Source organism: Ceratina calcarata, unplaced genomic scaffold, assembly GCF_001652005.2.
Source record: "Ceratina calcarata isolate Rehan_Ccalc_2016 unplaced genomic scaffold, ASM165200v1 scaffold351.2, whole genome shotgun sequence".
Lineage (NCBI taxonomy): Eukaryota > Metazoa > Arthropoda > Insecta > Hymenoptera > Apidae > Ceratina > Ceratina calcarata.
Genome location: NW_017158043.1, coordinates 371,240 through 386,451, shown reverse-complemented (window position 1 = coordinate 386,451; position 15,212 = coordinate 371,240). Strand labels below are relative to the sequence as shown.

The window sequence follows — 15,212 nt, the reverse complement described above, 5'->3', positions numbered from 1 at the left end:
ACATACTGTAATATGCGTATGAATTTTCATTATAAAAATTTGAATGAATTAAGTTAAACATTTACCTGATGGCACCGTCGGTGTCGCAAGAAGCCTTTCCTCCGCCCATCAATTTCCTCAAGCCGAAGGTCTTCAGCGTGGGTTTTCTCTCAGGTTCCACGTAGGTGTTCTCTTGTTGCTGCAAGACCTCCGCGACGGAAATAAGGGAGGTCAAAGAGGAAGAAGAGCAGGACTTGTCGTCGTATCCGGAATCCTGGAGCTCGCGCGGCTCCTCGCTCAGATTATTCTCCGAAGAGGACAACGTGCTCTTTCGGTCGAGTTTATTCCCAGTCAACGAGTACAGAAGCTTCTTCAGAGACCTCTTCCGTGGCAGCTTCTTCCCGGTGACGGGAATCCAGTCGATGGACGTTTCTTCGACTTCGATCGGCTTCTTCAGGAACGCGCCAACTATTTTCGGAGTCTTGTCCAACCGAGGAACTGCTTCAGAGTCCTCGATCATCGTTCTCTTCTGAATCGCGTGGCCGCCTACTGAAATAGTTTCGACCAGATCGTAGGATGTCTCCAGGTAGACGTGTTCCAAGGTCTTTGTGTCATTCAGGGACAACGGTATGGAGCTGATCCTTCTAGACTTCTCTCTGTCGAATTTGGACAAGCTGGAGCAATCCGAACTAGAATCCTTTGAATTCTGACGCGGTGAGCGCGTGGGACTCGCGCAGGACTCGGACAAACTGTCCTTGGAACCACGGCGACCGAACGAAGAGAAGATCCCTGATCTCTTATGGCTCTTACAATCATCGGGTTTGCTCCTGGACGATGTATTAGTGACAGGTGTTTCGTTTCTCGATTTCGTTTCACCCTCATCAACTCCAGAGGAGTCCTCGAAATTTTCTTCGCCGAAGAAGATCCTATACGGTGAAACGTAGGCGGCAGGCTTCCTTCTCGAGGGTCTCCTCGAAGGACTTTCGTCTTGTTTTTCAAATTGTTTTAAATGCGCGGAAATGCCTGATCTTCTTGCTTCCTCCGGGCTTTTCTCTTCCCGGTTTCCTGTTATTTCTATGTTCTTGCCAGATTGTTGAGACTCCCCGGGATTATTCTTGGCAGGGCTAGAAATGCCGGACTTCCGTTTCGGCGTGCCTTCCGGGGTGGTTTCCTGGCTTCCTTGAAGCTCGTTTTGGGACTTGTATTTGACCTCGAACGCAGCGACGAGCTTTTTGACGAAGTTCTTCTGATTGGACACATCCTCGTGCTTCGTGGGTGATAAGAAGCCCTTCTCGAACTCGCAGACGATGGTCTGCAAATCCAACACCTGCGGCGGCGTCTGCAGGGATCCGGAAGTCACTCCGTTGGGAGACTCGTTGCGGCTGGGAATGTCCAACGCTTTCATTGCTCGGGTGTGCGTCGTCGCGGGAGCCGATGCAACTTGCTGTTCGCTCGGTGAATAATTCCTGAGCTTCTTGATCCAATTCCCTTTCGATATCCCTGATCTTCTTGTCTTGTTTTCCTTCACAGTCTCTCGTCGTTTCCCTCCGATCAACTTCAAAGGACAACAGAATATAAAGTGAAATTGTTGAACAGGTCGGAATAGTAAATAAAAAATGAAATATGCTAGCGATATGAAAATGTGATATCAAATAGTTATTGTTTTTCGATAAACATTCATTATTTGATTTTTCTTAAAGGTGTTCTTAATTAAATTTGATTTGAGACGAACGCTCTATCGAGTAAAGAATAAATGCTCTTTGTTAGAAAATTATTATTCACGTTTCTCGATTAAAAAAAATAAATAACAAACCTTTTCGGTATCTTTTGTGTTCGTCACGTGCTTCCAACAGATATTTATCATTGACGCGCTCATCTTCCGAGAAGATTCTATCTCGGACTCCACACAATTACAACCACAACTAAACTAGTATCGTTATCAACTGGGATTTATATCAATACACGTATAATTCGCGGGTTTATTAGAATATATTAAATTCACTTGAGTCTAGAAATATTAATATAGAAATGAATAATTAGCAACTTACGAGAATTAGCAACTCACGAAAGCACTGAAGCGAAAAAGACTGTCGACACTTTCAAGTTCCACTGTTAAGTGAGGGTTCGAAGTGTCAGCAATCCTATTTGTACCTGCCTGTCCTTCGGGGGTAAGTTCTCCGCGAAAGAGGGGATGGGTCACACCGTTTCGCAAAAATTCAGAAGTACAATACAGATTATTATTTAATAAAAGTACTAAAAATATAACCGTTACGTCTAAACATTCATGAATATATATTTTAGAAACGTCTAATACATGCAACAAAGATATATTTACTGCAAACAAAGAAGAACATGCACAAAACAATATTGTAAAATTATTTGAATATATAAAAACAAGAATATATTTATTATACATGTACGGAAAATAAGATTTTGGCACGGGCCAGGGAACAAGCTTCTAATTTCTTTTAATAACGATCGCATTTAATTTCCTCAAGGAGATTTAAAAAATTTCATTTCGGTGTACGCATATGCAAAAAAGAAAAATAAATTTCACGCTGCTCCCTTTAATTTTTCCTCTCTTCGTTTTTATCACGAGCCAGGCAATTTCCGGGATAATTGGATTAAAACACGCAAGGGAAGAACGAGACGCGCGTACATTGGAAAAGCTTTATCGATGATTAATCGCTCTCGTTCCCAAAAATTTATCTTCATACACAATGGAAAATTGGATACAAGCTTTCATGTGTAACAAGCTGACGCTATTAAAATATTTAGAGACAATAAAAAGTGTTTTTATTCGGTCGATTCAATCTAATTTCCCAGTTATTAGTTTAATTAATAGTGGAGTGTATCAATTATTTTCTTGTATTTTTTCATAGTGGAGGTAAATAAAAAGATCTCAGTATTTTATCATGCCCCGTCAACAAGAATGTTTATATTGAATAATTGCTTAAATTGTTTGACTTAAATTAAAAGGTGGTTTGTATAAATATTTTATTTGACGAAGCTGATTGAATTCTTTGTTTTAACAAACTACAATTTATTGTCAAAGGAATTTTAGTAGAATCAATAAGTTGACGATTCTTATTGATTACATATAAAACGTTGACAATAATTATAGCAACGATTTTTGTATTAAGAAATTAAACTAACTAAATTAAACATTATACTAATTAAAAATTAAACGAAATATTATTTTATGAATTAATTTTCAATTTATGTAGACAATTTAATTAAAAGAATTCATATTGCGACTATTTTTAATTTTTAATTTAATTCACTGAATCTCTAGTAGTGCATCGATACTCAATACAATTTTGTAATGAAGAAACGAGGAAATCCCTTGGAGAAAGTTCTTTCTCAGTTATTAAAAATTATACACCCAGCCCAGGTACGAAGAAATCCTGGAAGTAACGCGGCATAAACGACCGCAATTAAAAGCAATTGCAGTCCCTTCGTCCCTTTGACCCTAGGTACCTGGTAGAAATACAGTCGGGGACAACCTAAAGGTTATCCTCCTGTAAATCCCGATGCAAACCCTGCAAACGATAATTACCGTCTACGAGAGGACCAGAGGACATGACGCCTTGTTAGTGATAGAAGTCAACGCGAGGCGCGACTTAAATTATTTATATATATCATTTACGATTCATGCTTAGACTGCACGTTTTATGTATTTATAGAAGATCGTATGTACAGAAAATACTAACGTTGCATATATGACGTATAAACATACAGAAAATATAAAAATTAAATACATAATGCCACGATATGAAAATTCTTAATTGACCATAAATGTTTGCAATCTGTTCGTCCGTCACCTTTTAAAATGTCTGTTATTTATATATAACACTTACACTTTCGTTTCATTCATACAATTTCAAATTCGGTACCATAAACTACGTAAAAAACAAACTTTTTTTTATAATAAACTGCAGTGTCACTTTTAAAAAAATGAGATTGAAAAATTGCTCAGAATTCATACGCTATTCACGCGCTCGATCTAAACCGAACGAGATGCACTTCTGAACTGGAAAAGAATAATGAATCGACGAACTTCGTTTAGCGAAGATAAGCCATTGCCATATCGGATATTGTGTTACATCTAAACAATTGCATGATGGAGATAATGAATTCTTAGGAACCATACTTGCTGCCAGTAAAAGTTAGATAATCGTGTCCGCGTGTTTCAAAAAATTTAATGTTTTAGGCAACGAATAGTATTATTTATTATAAGGAGAAACATACGGTTTCAAAGTTCCATGATGTTTTAATATAAAAACAGTTAAACAGTGTTTAAAATAATTTAATCTCGTTAGGATATCAGTCCCGATAGTGTTCGTTCGTGATCGGAAATGCCCTTTGCCTTTTATTTTAAGTACCCAGAAAAACCAATCTATTACATACATATATATACACGATAAGGTATACTTTACTCACTGCACACTATTATGTGTATGTACCATGTTAGATCAGAGTAAATTGACTGATTTCGAGAGGAAGATTAGTTTAGAAACTAGCCCGGCAGATGATATCAGAGGTAAATCCAATATCAATAGAAAGAGGGGAGTTCTATACGGGTTAGATATCTCCTTGCGGCTAGAAATTAAAATATCGGAGGTTGTATCGCTTTAATAAATATCGGATCGAGACTCGCGTTGAACCGGATGAAATATGAAACCCAACGATTAAATAAATATCAGTGGGCCGATGAGAAACCGAGGAAAAGATTATTTACTTTTGGTAAAAAGTTTTCATATCTAAAAATAAGACTAAACGAAGACGAGCAAAATTTCAATTTCGAAATGTGCGTTTAATTATCCTGCCCTTTTCATTTCATAAACGTTTTTCTCAGTACCATAATACCGTATTTATAAAACCTTTTTGCCAGAAATGTCATTTTAATCTGCGCTCCACTTTAGCTCTCTACGTTACTCCTTTGACGCTCATACGCCAAGTGTTTTATTGAAAAAAATGAAGCATACGAGGAAAACGGATGACCAAGCAAGAAAATGCGATTGATTATCGCTCAGATCCGTCGTACGTCCTTTGATTAATTGCCTACTGGAGTCACAATTCCCAGGTCAGAATTTTTCAGTAATTAATTCGATCGCCACCGGCTAGTTGTAATTCCCAAGAACGCGGCAATCAACGCTAAGAATCGTGATAGAAAGTTAAAAATGCGAATCGATTGCGTAATTAACGTTTAAAGTATATTGTAATTTGTCTGAAGTGCAAAACACGTTTTATATTTAATTGATGAAAATGGCTGTGATATTCAAAGTAAAAGACATTAAATCAGGCTTCAGATTAATTAATTACCATCTCTTTACAGAAAGATCGCATGAAAAAGATCAGTATCATTTTAAAAGCGATTTTATTTTTAAATGATGGCACGGTAATCTAATTTATATCCTGCAGACTACTCAAGAGTAATTACTAAAGGAAATTCGGATGATATACAGGAAGAAATCCTTGTCCGGTTTATTACAGTACGAACCGAACGTAAAGCGAGGTCGGGGAACAATTAGACGGTTCGCGGATGGGGAGTGCGGCAGGTATACGTTATTGTGATGCGATTCCACTCGGCGAACAATGAAAGTGGCAACGAAGATGGGTCGTATCGATGGCTGTACAATAAACGCGAATTAATCAAGCAGAAAGCATCCAGCCGTTTCCCTGTTCCGGCTGTACGAATTGCTTCAGCCAGAAAAGACGATCGTCGGAAATCAATTGTTTCTTTATAGACAATTTCACTGCTTTAAATATTCTCCAATATCGTTATTTTAATTAAGATATTCTTTCGACATCGGTGGAAATGTGATCGTGTTTCTATGTGATCTGTACCGAGACTGCGATAGGACAAGTTTTAAATAAAATATCAGTTTGATAAGAGAAATTATATTAAACAGAGAGCAGATGAGATTTTATACAGAAATTTTACATCCTGTAAAATTTCATCAATTAAACGTAATATGTGTTCCTTTAATAACGACGCTGATGTCAGGAAGTGAACTAGAAATAAATGCAAGTGAAACGTAATGACGCAACTAGGACACAGCCGTGATGGAGATCGGTGATGAGTACCCGTATCAATCAGAGCCAGTTACGGCGATCAGTATCAGGGAAGTGTTGCTAACTTTAACTCGTTCCCCGTCAAATTTGTCAAATCTACCTGGATTCAATTTACGTAACGTGCGTCTCATTCGAACAAGGAATTACTATTATCGAGAAAATCATGAATACCATTTAATAGATTGTAAGATGCAAGTGGCTTAAAACGTATGATTAATGGAAATGAGTCAGGATAGGTCACTAATTGACACGGTTATAATCGATCCACCTTTGTTATATTGGATCTCGCGGTGATAAGTAAATTCGCTGATACATATTGAATGCGCACTTGTTACCGACTCCTTCTATATTCGCGTGTATTTATATGTCGTCGCGAAACGGTTCCTCGCGATTGCAAAAAACCTACGACCCTACGCGGGGCAAAGGGGGAGAGCAGGTACGACGCTGCATACGATCTCCCCTAGGCCCTAGGCTTTAACGGGCAAAGCCTATAAGATCGATATTATAACACAAATTACTTATATTTTTTTAACTAGTATATTAATGAAATGAATCGCAGAGTTAATAGGAAACATATTTAGAATATTGATGTAATTTTGGAATTGTCACACTGTTTTTTTTTCTGTTCTGAAGTATAAGGACAAAACGATATGTTTATAAGCGAATAGTACTTCGTTCGAGATTTCTACACGAAGATGCAAAGTATGGTGACACGTCCTGGAATTTCTAGAGAATCAATGCGTTCGGCGCCGGGACGTCCGGCATCCCCTCCCTCTCCTATTTTCATTCTGTCCCATTTTTACGCAAGCGGTTCGGAGGTCATGATAATGATAATGTGCGTGAACTTCTACGTACGGTTGCCCATTTACAACCATTCATCAATTAAATCAATAGCCAATAATTTATCAACCATTAATTTCAATTGTAAATTTACAGGTAGCTAATGGATAATGGATAATGTAGACGGTTGCATATGAGTGATCATAAGATACCAGCTTGGTGTGAAAGGGTTATAAGATAAATGACATAATTAATAAAAAAATACAAGAGTTCACGTGTGCTTGTTTTCTCCTACGTATTTGAGAAAATAATCATTGTTTATTAATTATGTCTTTAATAGATCTTTTCATTAATTCTTGTCTTTAATAGAGCTCTTTCACATTATCCGAATTTCACGACTCGGTTTTTGACGTTCGAAACGTGACGAAAGAAAATAAATAAAAAAGTTTCTTTTCCATCAGCGTCGGACCCTCGTCTATTCTCTTATGTCTGTTTTTAATATTTGTTAGGTGATAGGTGGATCCTACAACGCGAACGTGACACTTGACACAAGAGTGACTGACATATTCAGAAAAAACAGCTACCGACCTTATAGTGCACGAAGTAACTCATCGGCAAAGGTAAGATCGAGCAGCCGTGTTTCCATCAAGCTGCCTAAGCCACCGTCTAATTAACTTAGAGGAGCTGTGGATTTACTAGATCAGAGAATCCGAGTTGAAATGTAACTCCGAAATGCCAGGCGTCACTGGTCAAATCGTGGCTCCTATTCGCTTCACCGCGAACTTATTTTGCTTGGCTGTGGTCAGTCTCTGATTACGCTAGAGCCCAGCTGTAAAATTTGTACAACATGGGCGTTGGCAAAATTTGGCATATGCTTTCCGTTGAAACGGAGCTCCTCCGACTCACTCTATTGTGAAAGAGTCGCGCCTTTCCTTTGTCTCACTAATTCTTATTCCTAGTCCCACTCTATATTTGCAAAAACCGAATGTTTCGGTCCGTTAAACCGTTGAGCTGGTGACGTTGATCGTTTATTGACACGGTTAAGCGTTATTGCTTTTTTTTTTCGTGAACGTTAAATTCGACACGTGCCTTGGAAGGAAGCATCGTTCGGAGGTCAAATACGATCAATAAATTTCGCACACCGTTATATTTAATACTGATCGATTTTATGTAAATTGCTTTTCCAATTTTAAACGATATTATTTGATTGATCAATTTCGCGTTGTAGAAGATCAACATTGTACCAGCCAGGTTCGTTTCGTATATTTTTAATCTGACGTCGAAAACCGGACGGTGATGTTCGGAGAATGTGAAAAGACGCTTAAGATTAAAAATAACTGCACATCGCTTAGAGTTCAGAGTAGACAAAGGGAAATAAGGCAGGCTTTTATATGTGGCAGGATTAGGAATTTCAGTACAAAATGTTCTAAGATTTCTAAAAAGTGAGGTAGAAATCGTGAGGAAGCACCCGCGGCTAATTGTAAGAAAAGAAGACCAGGAAAATAAACACTGAACAGAATTTCAGGTCAAAATCCATGCAGAATCCGACTACCAGGTGGCTAAGTCTCACCCTTATTGTTTTATTATCCCCGGTGAAACACAGAACGAAGACAACTAATTCTTCCTAAGAGCTCGGAACAGAGCTCGCCCCACAATTATGAGGGAGAATTATCAAAAGCTGTTCGCAGCGAAAGCTGTTACGATACTCTCTAGTATTTCTGGCGAGGCAAGCACGAGGACGGTCTAATCCTACTAATAAAAAGGTTTAATTCCCACTGCCTCGGTGTACGTGCACGAATAAACGTTTTAATAAATTGTCGCTAACAGCATGTTTGCACAATGTCGGATTAAATGAACATGCGGCGTGCATTCGCTTCCTTTGCGTATGAGTTAAACGAATGACAAAACTTCCCTTTATTATTCCATTTACGAGTGAAGAATACGCTCGTATGAACAGATTCGCATTCGAACGAGATGGAGTACGTTTTTACGGCCAATAAGCACTCAGCCCAGCGTGTATCTACCTTGATTAAAGATCTTCACGTCAAGGGATCGAAAGTCCTCCAAGTATCTGTACTTTGCATGGCTCGTTAACGCCGGCGTTGATTTTACGCGAGCTAGTTTCCAACGATCGAATATATAGGATATATATAATATACAGGAGAGGGAGGCGATGTTAAAAGTCTCTCGTGCCGGGAGGTTTTTGTTATTAATAGATCGCGAATCTTTTATGGATTTATAACAGGCTTGAGCGTCCTCAAACAACGCTGTGTTAAAAGCAGGGCTGGGGAGTTAGAGTTCGGAAGCAATTTCTAATCGCTGTAAGTGAAGTTGTGAATTTTGATTGCCGAATTCGCAGCCCCTGATTAAAACAGTAGATTCCGATAGAGGCGTGAAAAGGGTTAATGATCCTCAGAAAATCGTCCAGAAACGCACGTCCGGAATGCATCTTTTGTTCTTGTATAAAAATATTTTTCTACGTCTTTGAAAAACTGAATGTTAAAATTTCGCATTATTTTTGTCTGGTCATTGATAAAACAGGTCGAAAGACGTAAGATATTTACCGAGAAACCTTAGAAAAGCCAGATGACCACCGTAGCCCCTTAAAAGCGATGTGCTATAATGTTCATGTAAATACATCGTTGATTTTATTTTGCATTTATAGAAAAATTTTATTTATAGAGAATATAAAATGACAAAGATGACGAATATGTTTCTGGGCGACATTAATTTCTGGTTAATATAATTTCTGCGGAAAGTAAACAAATCTGAACTAAAGTGGGAGGGGCAGAAAGTTCAAACCTGGGCAACTGAGCTCCCTCTCTTCTCTCTGCTGTCCCTTTAAAAACGACCTGCTGTCTAACGATACCGTCAGAGTTAATTAGGAGACAGTTTGAGTCTCACCTCACGATCAGTCCAAAACATAAATACAACTTCGGGCAGGCAAAAGAAGTAAATTCTCTCGTCATAAGTGTTCATCATGATGTTTGATTGGAATAAAACGCGACCTACTGAAGGTAAATATCGGTCTTCTGGCCAGAATTCTTCAGAAGACATCTTCGAATTTTGTTTCCGAACCGTCTACGACCGTGAGTTCAAGGATTTGTCCTTCCTGGTGAAGAGGTTTCGACCAAACGTCAACAGTTCTCGAACAGCATCGCTTCCATGCTCCAGAGGAACTCAAGCAGCTCTCTAAACAACCGGGGATGATCGATGGACATTTTATTGGACGAATCATTAGATCTGAACCAGCCATAAGTAATCGAGACAAGGAAGGTCAAAGAGTCGATGTTGAAGCATACTGGAGAGAATCTTACAGATATAACGCAAGAAAAAGCTGTCCAAGAGAAGCCCGTTGGATGAGTTCATCAAGAGGAAGCTCGCTCCAAAGCGTAGAATGGAATTATGCGTCTTCCTCTTCGTCGTCCTTATTATCGTCTCTGATCAACGTCAGGAATTCGCATTCTCTTCGTCTTCTACGTCGGAAGCGCCTTCTTCTTGGACGCCCAACGTTTTCATCGCTTAGACTCGAAACGTCCTCGCGTCTCCTGGACTTTCACCATTTTCGTCCCTTGGACTCGCACTGTCTTCGTCTCTCTTACCCGCAACTCTTTCCAATGAACGTTTAAGGATCTTCAAAGCCGAGAATATTGAAATTATCAGTCGCGAAAACACGTATGGGCCTTCTTGCGTCACTTTTGGTAAATCGACGGAAGTTTCGAAGTTCTAGTACGATAGTGGTGTGGTGGATGATAAATAATCGTTCGACTTCCAACGCGAAAACAGTGTTACACCGGCTTCAAACAAACTGAAACGTTCAAAGTTCGCTCGGTCTAAGGATGATGTACTGTGCCCGTTGGAAAAAGATGAAAATCGTGCCGACAAACTTTTTCCAGAAAGAGTGGTACGCAGCAATCCGCCGGACACATTCCCGGTTTGATGGAACCATAAAAAAATGTGGAACGATCATCGACCGAATTTGGATCGGGGAAAGTCGACCCAGTGAGAGGCACAAGTAGTTAGCATGTGAAAGATTCAGTCGACGAGGTACGTTTAGAACGGCGTCTATCATCCGTAAGAAACTCGGTACGCGAAGGACGCACGAAATGTGTATATCAAAGTCCACCGATTCCTTGTACCGTAATGATTCTTCATTCCGACGAGCCCCCGGACTTCACAAGTATAGACAGCTTGCCGTCAGCGAGTTTAGACAATCGCGATAGTTTCCGTAACGAGAAGAGAGGCACATCGTCGGAGGAGGACAACGACGAGAACAAGCTTGACTGTCTCTCTTTTTACACTTCGATTGCGAACGAGAGATTAATAGTAACGGGTTTTTCCATAATTTAAATTATGCTTACATCCTCACAATGTACGTTTAATACTAATTGCGTATCATTTTTTTATTGCAAACCTGGCCTGATATTGAATAAGTTTTTGACTTGGGATCATTCGAATATATGTTTATTAATTTTGTGTTGGAACATGAAGGTGATAAAATGAATTCTGAATTGTAAATAATATTGTAATTAGATTGACGTATTTAATGTGAATTTTTTAAAAATAATTTATATATCTCGGAATGTAATGATATACAGACAATATGAGGTGTGCAATTGAAAGATTACAATGTTTAAACGCGTACTAACTAGTCTACGAAATTCTATTTTAATCCCGGTATTAGACGAGGAATGATCCCTGTCTCGACGAACGTAACTCTACGAGGAATGTAAATTAATCCGTCGAATCAGTATTTAACGACTGGCCAATTTCAAATCTAATTGTACCAATCCTTCGATTTAGGAAAACGAGAAATGCTCTTTTTTCGATACAACCGTAAGAAAATAGATATTAATTATTTGTATTCGATTATAGCAATTGTTATTAACGGTAGAGTATTTAATATTATATTGAATGAACGCAATCGAATGGAATCTGAAATAAACGTACAAGAAGGATATTCGTGATGTAGTTTTATTATCACACTTTCCATCGTCCTTTATTCTATCCTAATCTATTATTATAATTATATTTCAAATTATTTGTTTCTATTAATAATTACTGACGATGATCTGTTGAATGTATTCAAGACCTAATCGATTGATAATATCCTACTTGATCAGTTATACTGATCGAGTTATATCTCAATTAAAGAGAGGAGCTATTACCCAGTTTCAAATGGGTGTCCAACGAAAGGAGGTTAATTGCTAAATTATGTGAGGAATCGAATCTTAGGGGAGATCTTCGAGAGGATAACGCTCGTATAAAGAGAAGCGAGACCGTTTACCTAGACGTTAAATATAACGATTGATTTGATAACTCGGTCATCCGTAATAAAACGTTCAAACGGCGTTACGTCCCTCGCAGTTTCCTTCGTATTAATGATCTAGCCGTGACTATCCTCCGTTTTAACACGAGCCTCTCTCGTCATATGTTTTAAACTATGAAACGTTCGAATCATATCGGAGCGTAAAATTTGCCACCCTTGTCTCTTCCCTCCTCGTTTCCTTTTACGAGACGTGATCGCCCTGGGAATGGTCGTCGCGTCGCAGAAGTTAAATTAGAGAGCGTAACGAACGATCCCTCGGATCGATAAACCCCGTCGTCTCGACTTAATTCAATATTCAATTAAACGTAGCAAGGACACGATGCTTACTCCCGTGTTTTTCAACTACTCGCCATGCTGATTCAATCTTCAAAGACATTCGTCAAGTCATACTGCTCTTAAATAGTGATTAAGCACCGAAAGAATCTCTTTCCCACAGAAGATCTTTATATACTCACCCGTGTGTTTTATGACACTATTAGACAAAACGTAGATAAGCCTACAGCGTTACAGGGTATATGATAACGAGTAATTAATCAAGATTGAGTTTAAGTCATTATTTAAGAACTCTTTTCTAACCGCGGTTTCTTATAGACTCGCAAATTATTTGATCAAACTTTTAATATAAACATACAGGCATATAATTAAAATCCGTTAAGTTTCGTTAAAATAAGAATATTGTTACGATATTGAAAGAACAAAAAAGTCTAGTTGACTACAAAGTCTTCACGTTTATCGGAAATGTTAGTTTTTTTTTATGATAAATGATCGAATAAGCCATTGTAAGGCCATTGATAAAGTAGGCAGAGGGTTCCGAGCTTTGATATCGAAAATATTCCAGGATGACGATAAAGAATTCGGTCTGCTGCTCCCGCAAGCCTTCGGGAGAGATAAGGGATATCTGGAGTCAAGGGTGAATCGAACGCCAACGCAAACACGCTCGCTACTTACGTGGAGACGCACCTACCCACAAGCTACTGGACCCTGTAAAAAAAAATATTTATCGTCTTAATCGAAATCTGATAACAAATTTTACACGAAAAGCAAGAAACGATACACGTAGACAATGTAAATATTTCTAAATGGATTTTCAGCTACAAGTTTTATCGAGTGTACAAAGCAAAAATTCTTATTTATGGATATCACAATTCTTAAAAATGGAGTACGGTATATTATACATATTTTCTAATAATATCAGAATGTGGATTAAAATTTGATATTTCTATTGCATGCTATTTACATATTTAAAATATAATTCATATTTCAAATTCGATATCATGGATATTTTAACAACGTTGTGTTTGATCATTTCTTTAATTCCTGTTCGTGAACAGGACTGTTATAGCCATTTCGATGAAACAAGTCGCGTTGACCAAGTTCTGAACGAGGAGGAGTGCAATCGCACGATCCTTGGATTTCGCATCGGTTCTCCCGATAAATGAACGAGTACGCGCTCGATCGAGCAGCATCGAGCAAATAAACTTACTCAATTTCTATCGGAGAAGCATACGCGGCGTTACACGTTCGCGTGCAGTTAGGCAACCGGGAAATCAATTTCGTTTCCTACTATCTGCCAGAAACCTTCCTTTACCTTTGACTTACGTTCATTGAAATTACCAGGCGAAGATCTTAGTTATATTCCTCTGTTGGTTCTCAAAGTTTAAACGTAATTTCATTACGTTTTAAAAAACAAAACGTAGATGGGAGATACTTATTAATTACCAACAGCAAAATACAAATCGTGACGGTTTACAGGATTAATAGATCTAATCTTTTAAACTGAAAGTTGTATTTTAATAAAAATCTGCGGTCTACTTATAAAAAATTAATCAAGTGCTGCATTCATTCTTCATATCCTACATCGCACGAATTTAAACTTCTACAATTCCCGTTCTTTAAGCAAGCTTCATCATCATCTACCACAGAAGACGTTCTGAAGTTTCTTTCTCCGAGAGAAGAAATTATATCTGTGAAATCGGATTTATTAATGGAAGAGAGCAAACTCTTGGATATGAGATAATCAATTTGAAGGAAGATGAAATAAATTAAAACACCTCTGAAGTATTGATACTATAATAATAATCGGCAGGAGTTTATTGGATTTAATGTATCAATACAGTTCTATCGATATCAGTTTTATTAGTTCTTCTTGTTGCATGTTCTTTTCATTGGAAACTTTGCCAAAATATTCGTTGCTCTCGTTGTACGATCTCGTTTCTTGAAGAGGTTTGTTACAACGGAACCGCCTCGAAATAAATTCTCCGTTGTCTGCCGGGTAAAGCGAGCGCATACAGATGAGGAATTTTCGTGACGATCTTAGGGCTGACGGCCTCTCCCATTCGAGAGCAACACTCTGATAAGTAGACTGCGGATTTTTATGTAAAACACAACTTTTACGACATCAAAAAATGTATCTTACACAAAGGGACTTCCTCTTATCATTTAAGTATTAGTAGTACTCGGCAAGCTTAACATTCTCCTGTCTTTAAAACTCGTTGCATATATCATTCTGTGAATGAAGAAAAGTCCTTCTAAAAACTAGAACGTCGTAGTATTCCAGAAATGTAAGTATTAAATAGTTCCTGGTTTAAGTATACACAAAGAAAGTGTATGAGATCAACTCCATCGTAAAAGTGCAATAACACGCAGTTTTATGAAAAAATATGATGGAATTTAATAATTCAAGGAGAGTTGTAACAAAGAATATTAATATCGACCTACGAGTAGAGTTCTTCGTAGTAATACTATTAAGCAAGATTGAATTTTCGGTGCAGTGCACGGTAGCCAGTTATATGGGCGAATTCCGGCTGTCGCGATAAAATAAGCAAATTCCATATTTTTCTTTCCACTCTGGCGTAAAATAATTTTACCTTCCAGTTATCATTCGTTTTTTTGCAAGAAAACGAGAGAAACGGTTTTAAAAGTGTTATAACAACTCAGTTCAGTTTCATTCCAAACATATCTGAATGAACAACGGCTCCGAGTCTTTTATATGAGTTTTCCAATAACTACACTTTTTAGGGTTTAAATTTTGTTTCAACAGGATGCG

The 15,212-nt window shown here is 38.1% G+C and overlaps 1 protein-coding gene across 8 annotated transcripts in view; it reads right to left on the bottom strand.

The window, feature by feature from the left end:
* Positions 1 to 15,212, bottom strand: part of LOC108625395 (uncharacterized) — a 60,447-nt gene that overhangs the window by 2,041 nt on the left and 43,194 nt on the right. For 2 of the 8 annotated variants that reach the window (XM_026813887.1, XM_018025388.2), the window contains exons 2-3: positions 13,115 to 13,147; positions 66 to 1,534 (exon numbers count right to left, since the gene is read on the bottom strand). In XM_026813887.1, coding sequence (XP_026669688.1) covers positions 66 to 1,384 — 1,319 coding nt within the window. In that variant the 5' untranslated portion in view covers positions 1,385 to 1,534; positions 13,115 to 13,147. The other 6 variants (XM_026813888.1, XM_018025386.2, XM_018025385.2 and 3 more) reach the window with 5 other exon arrangements.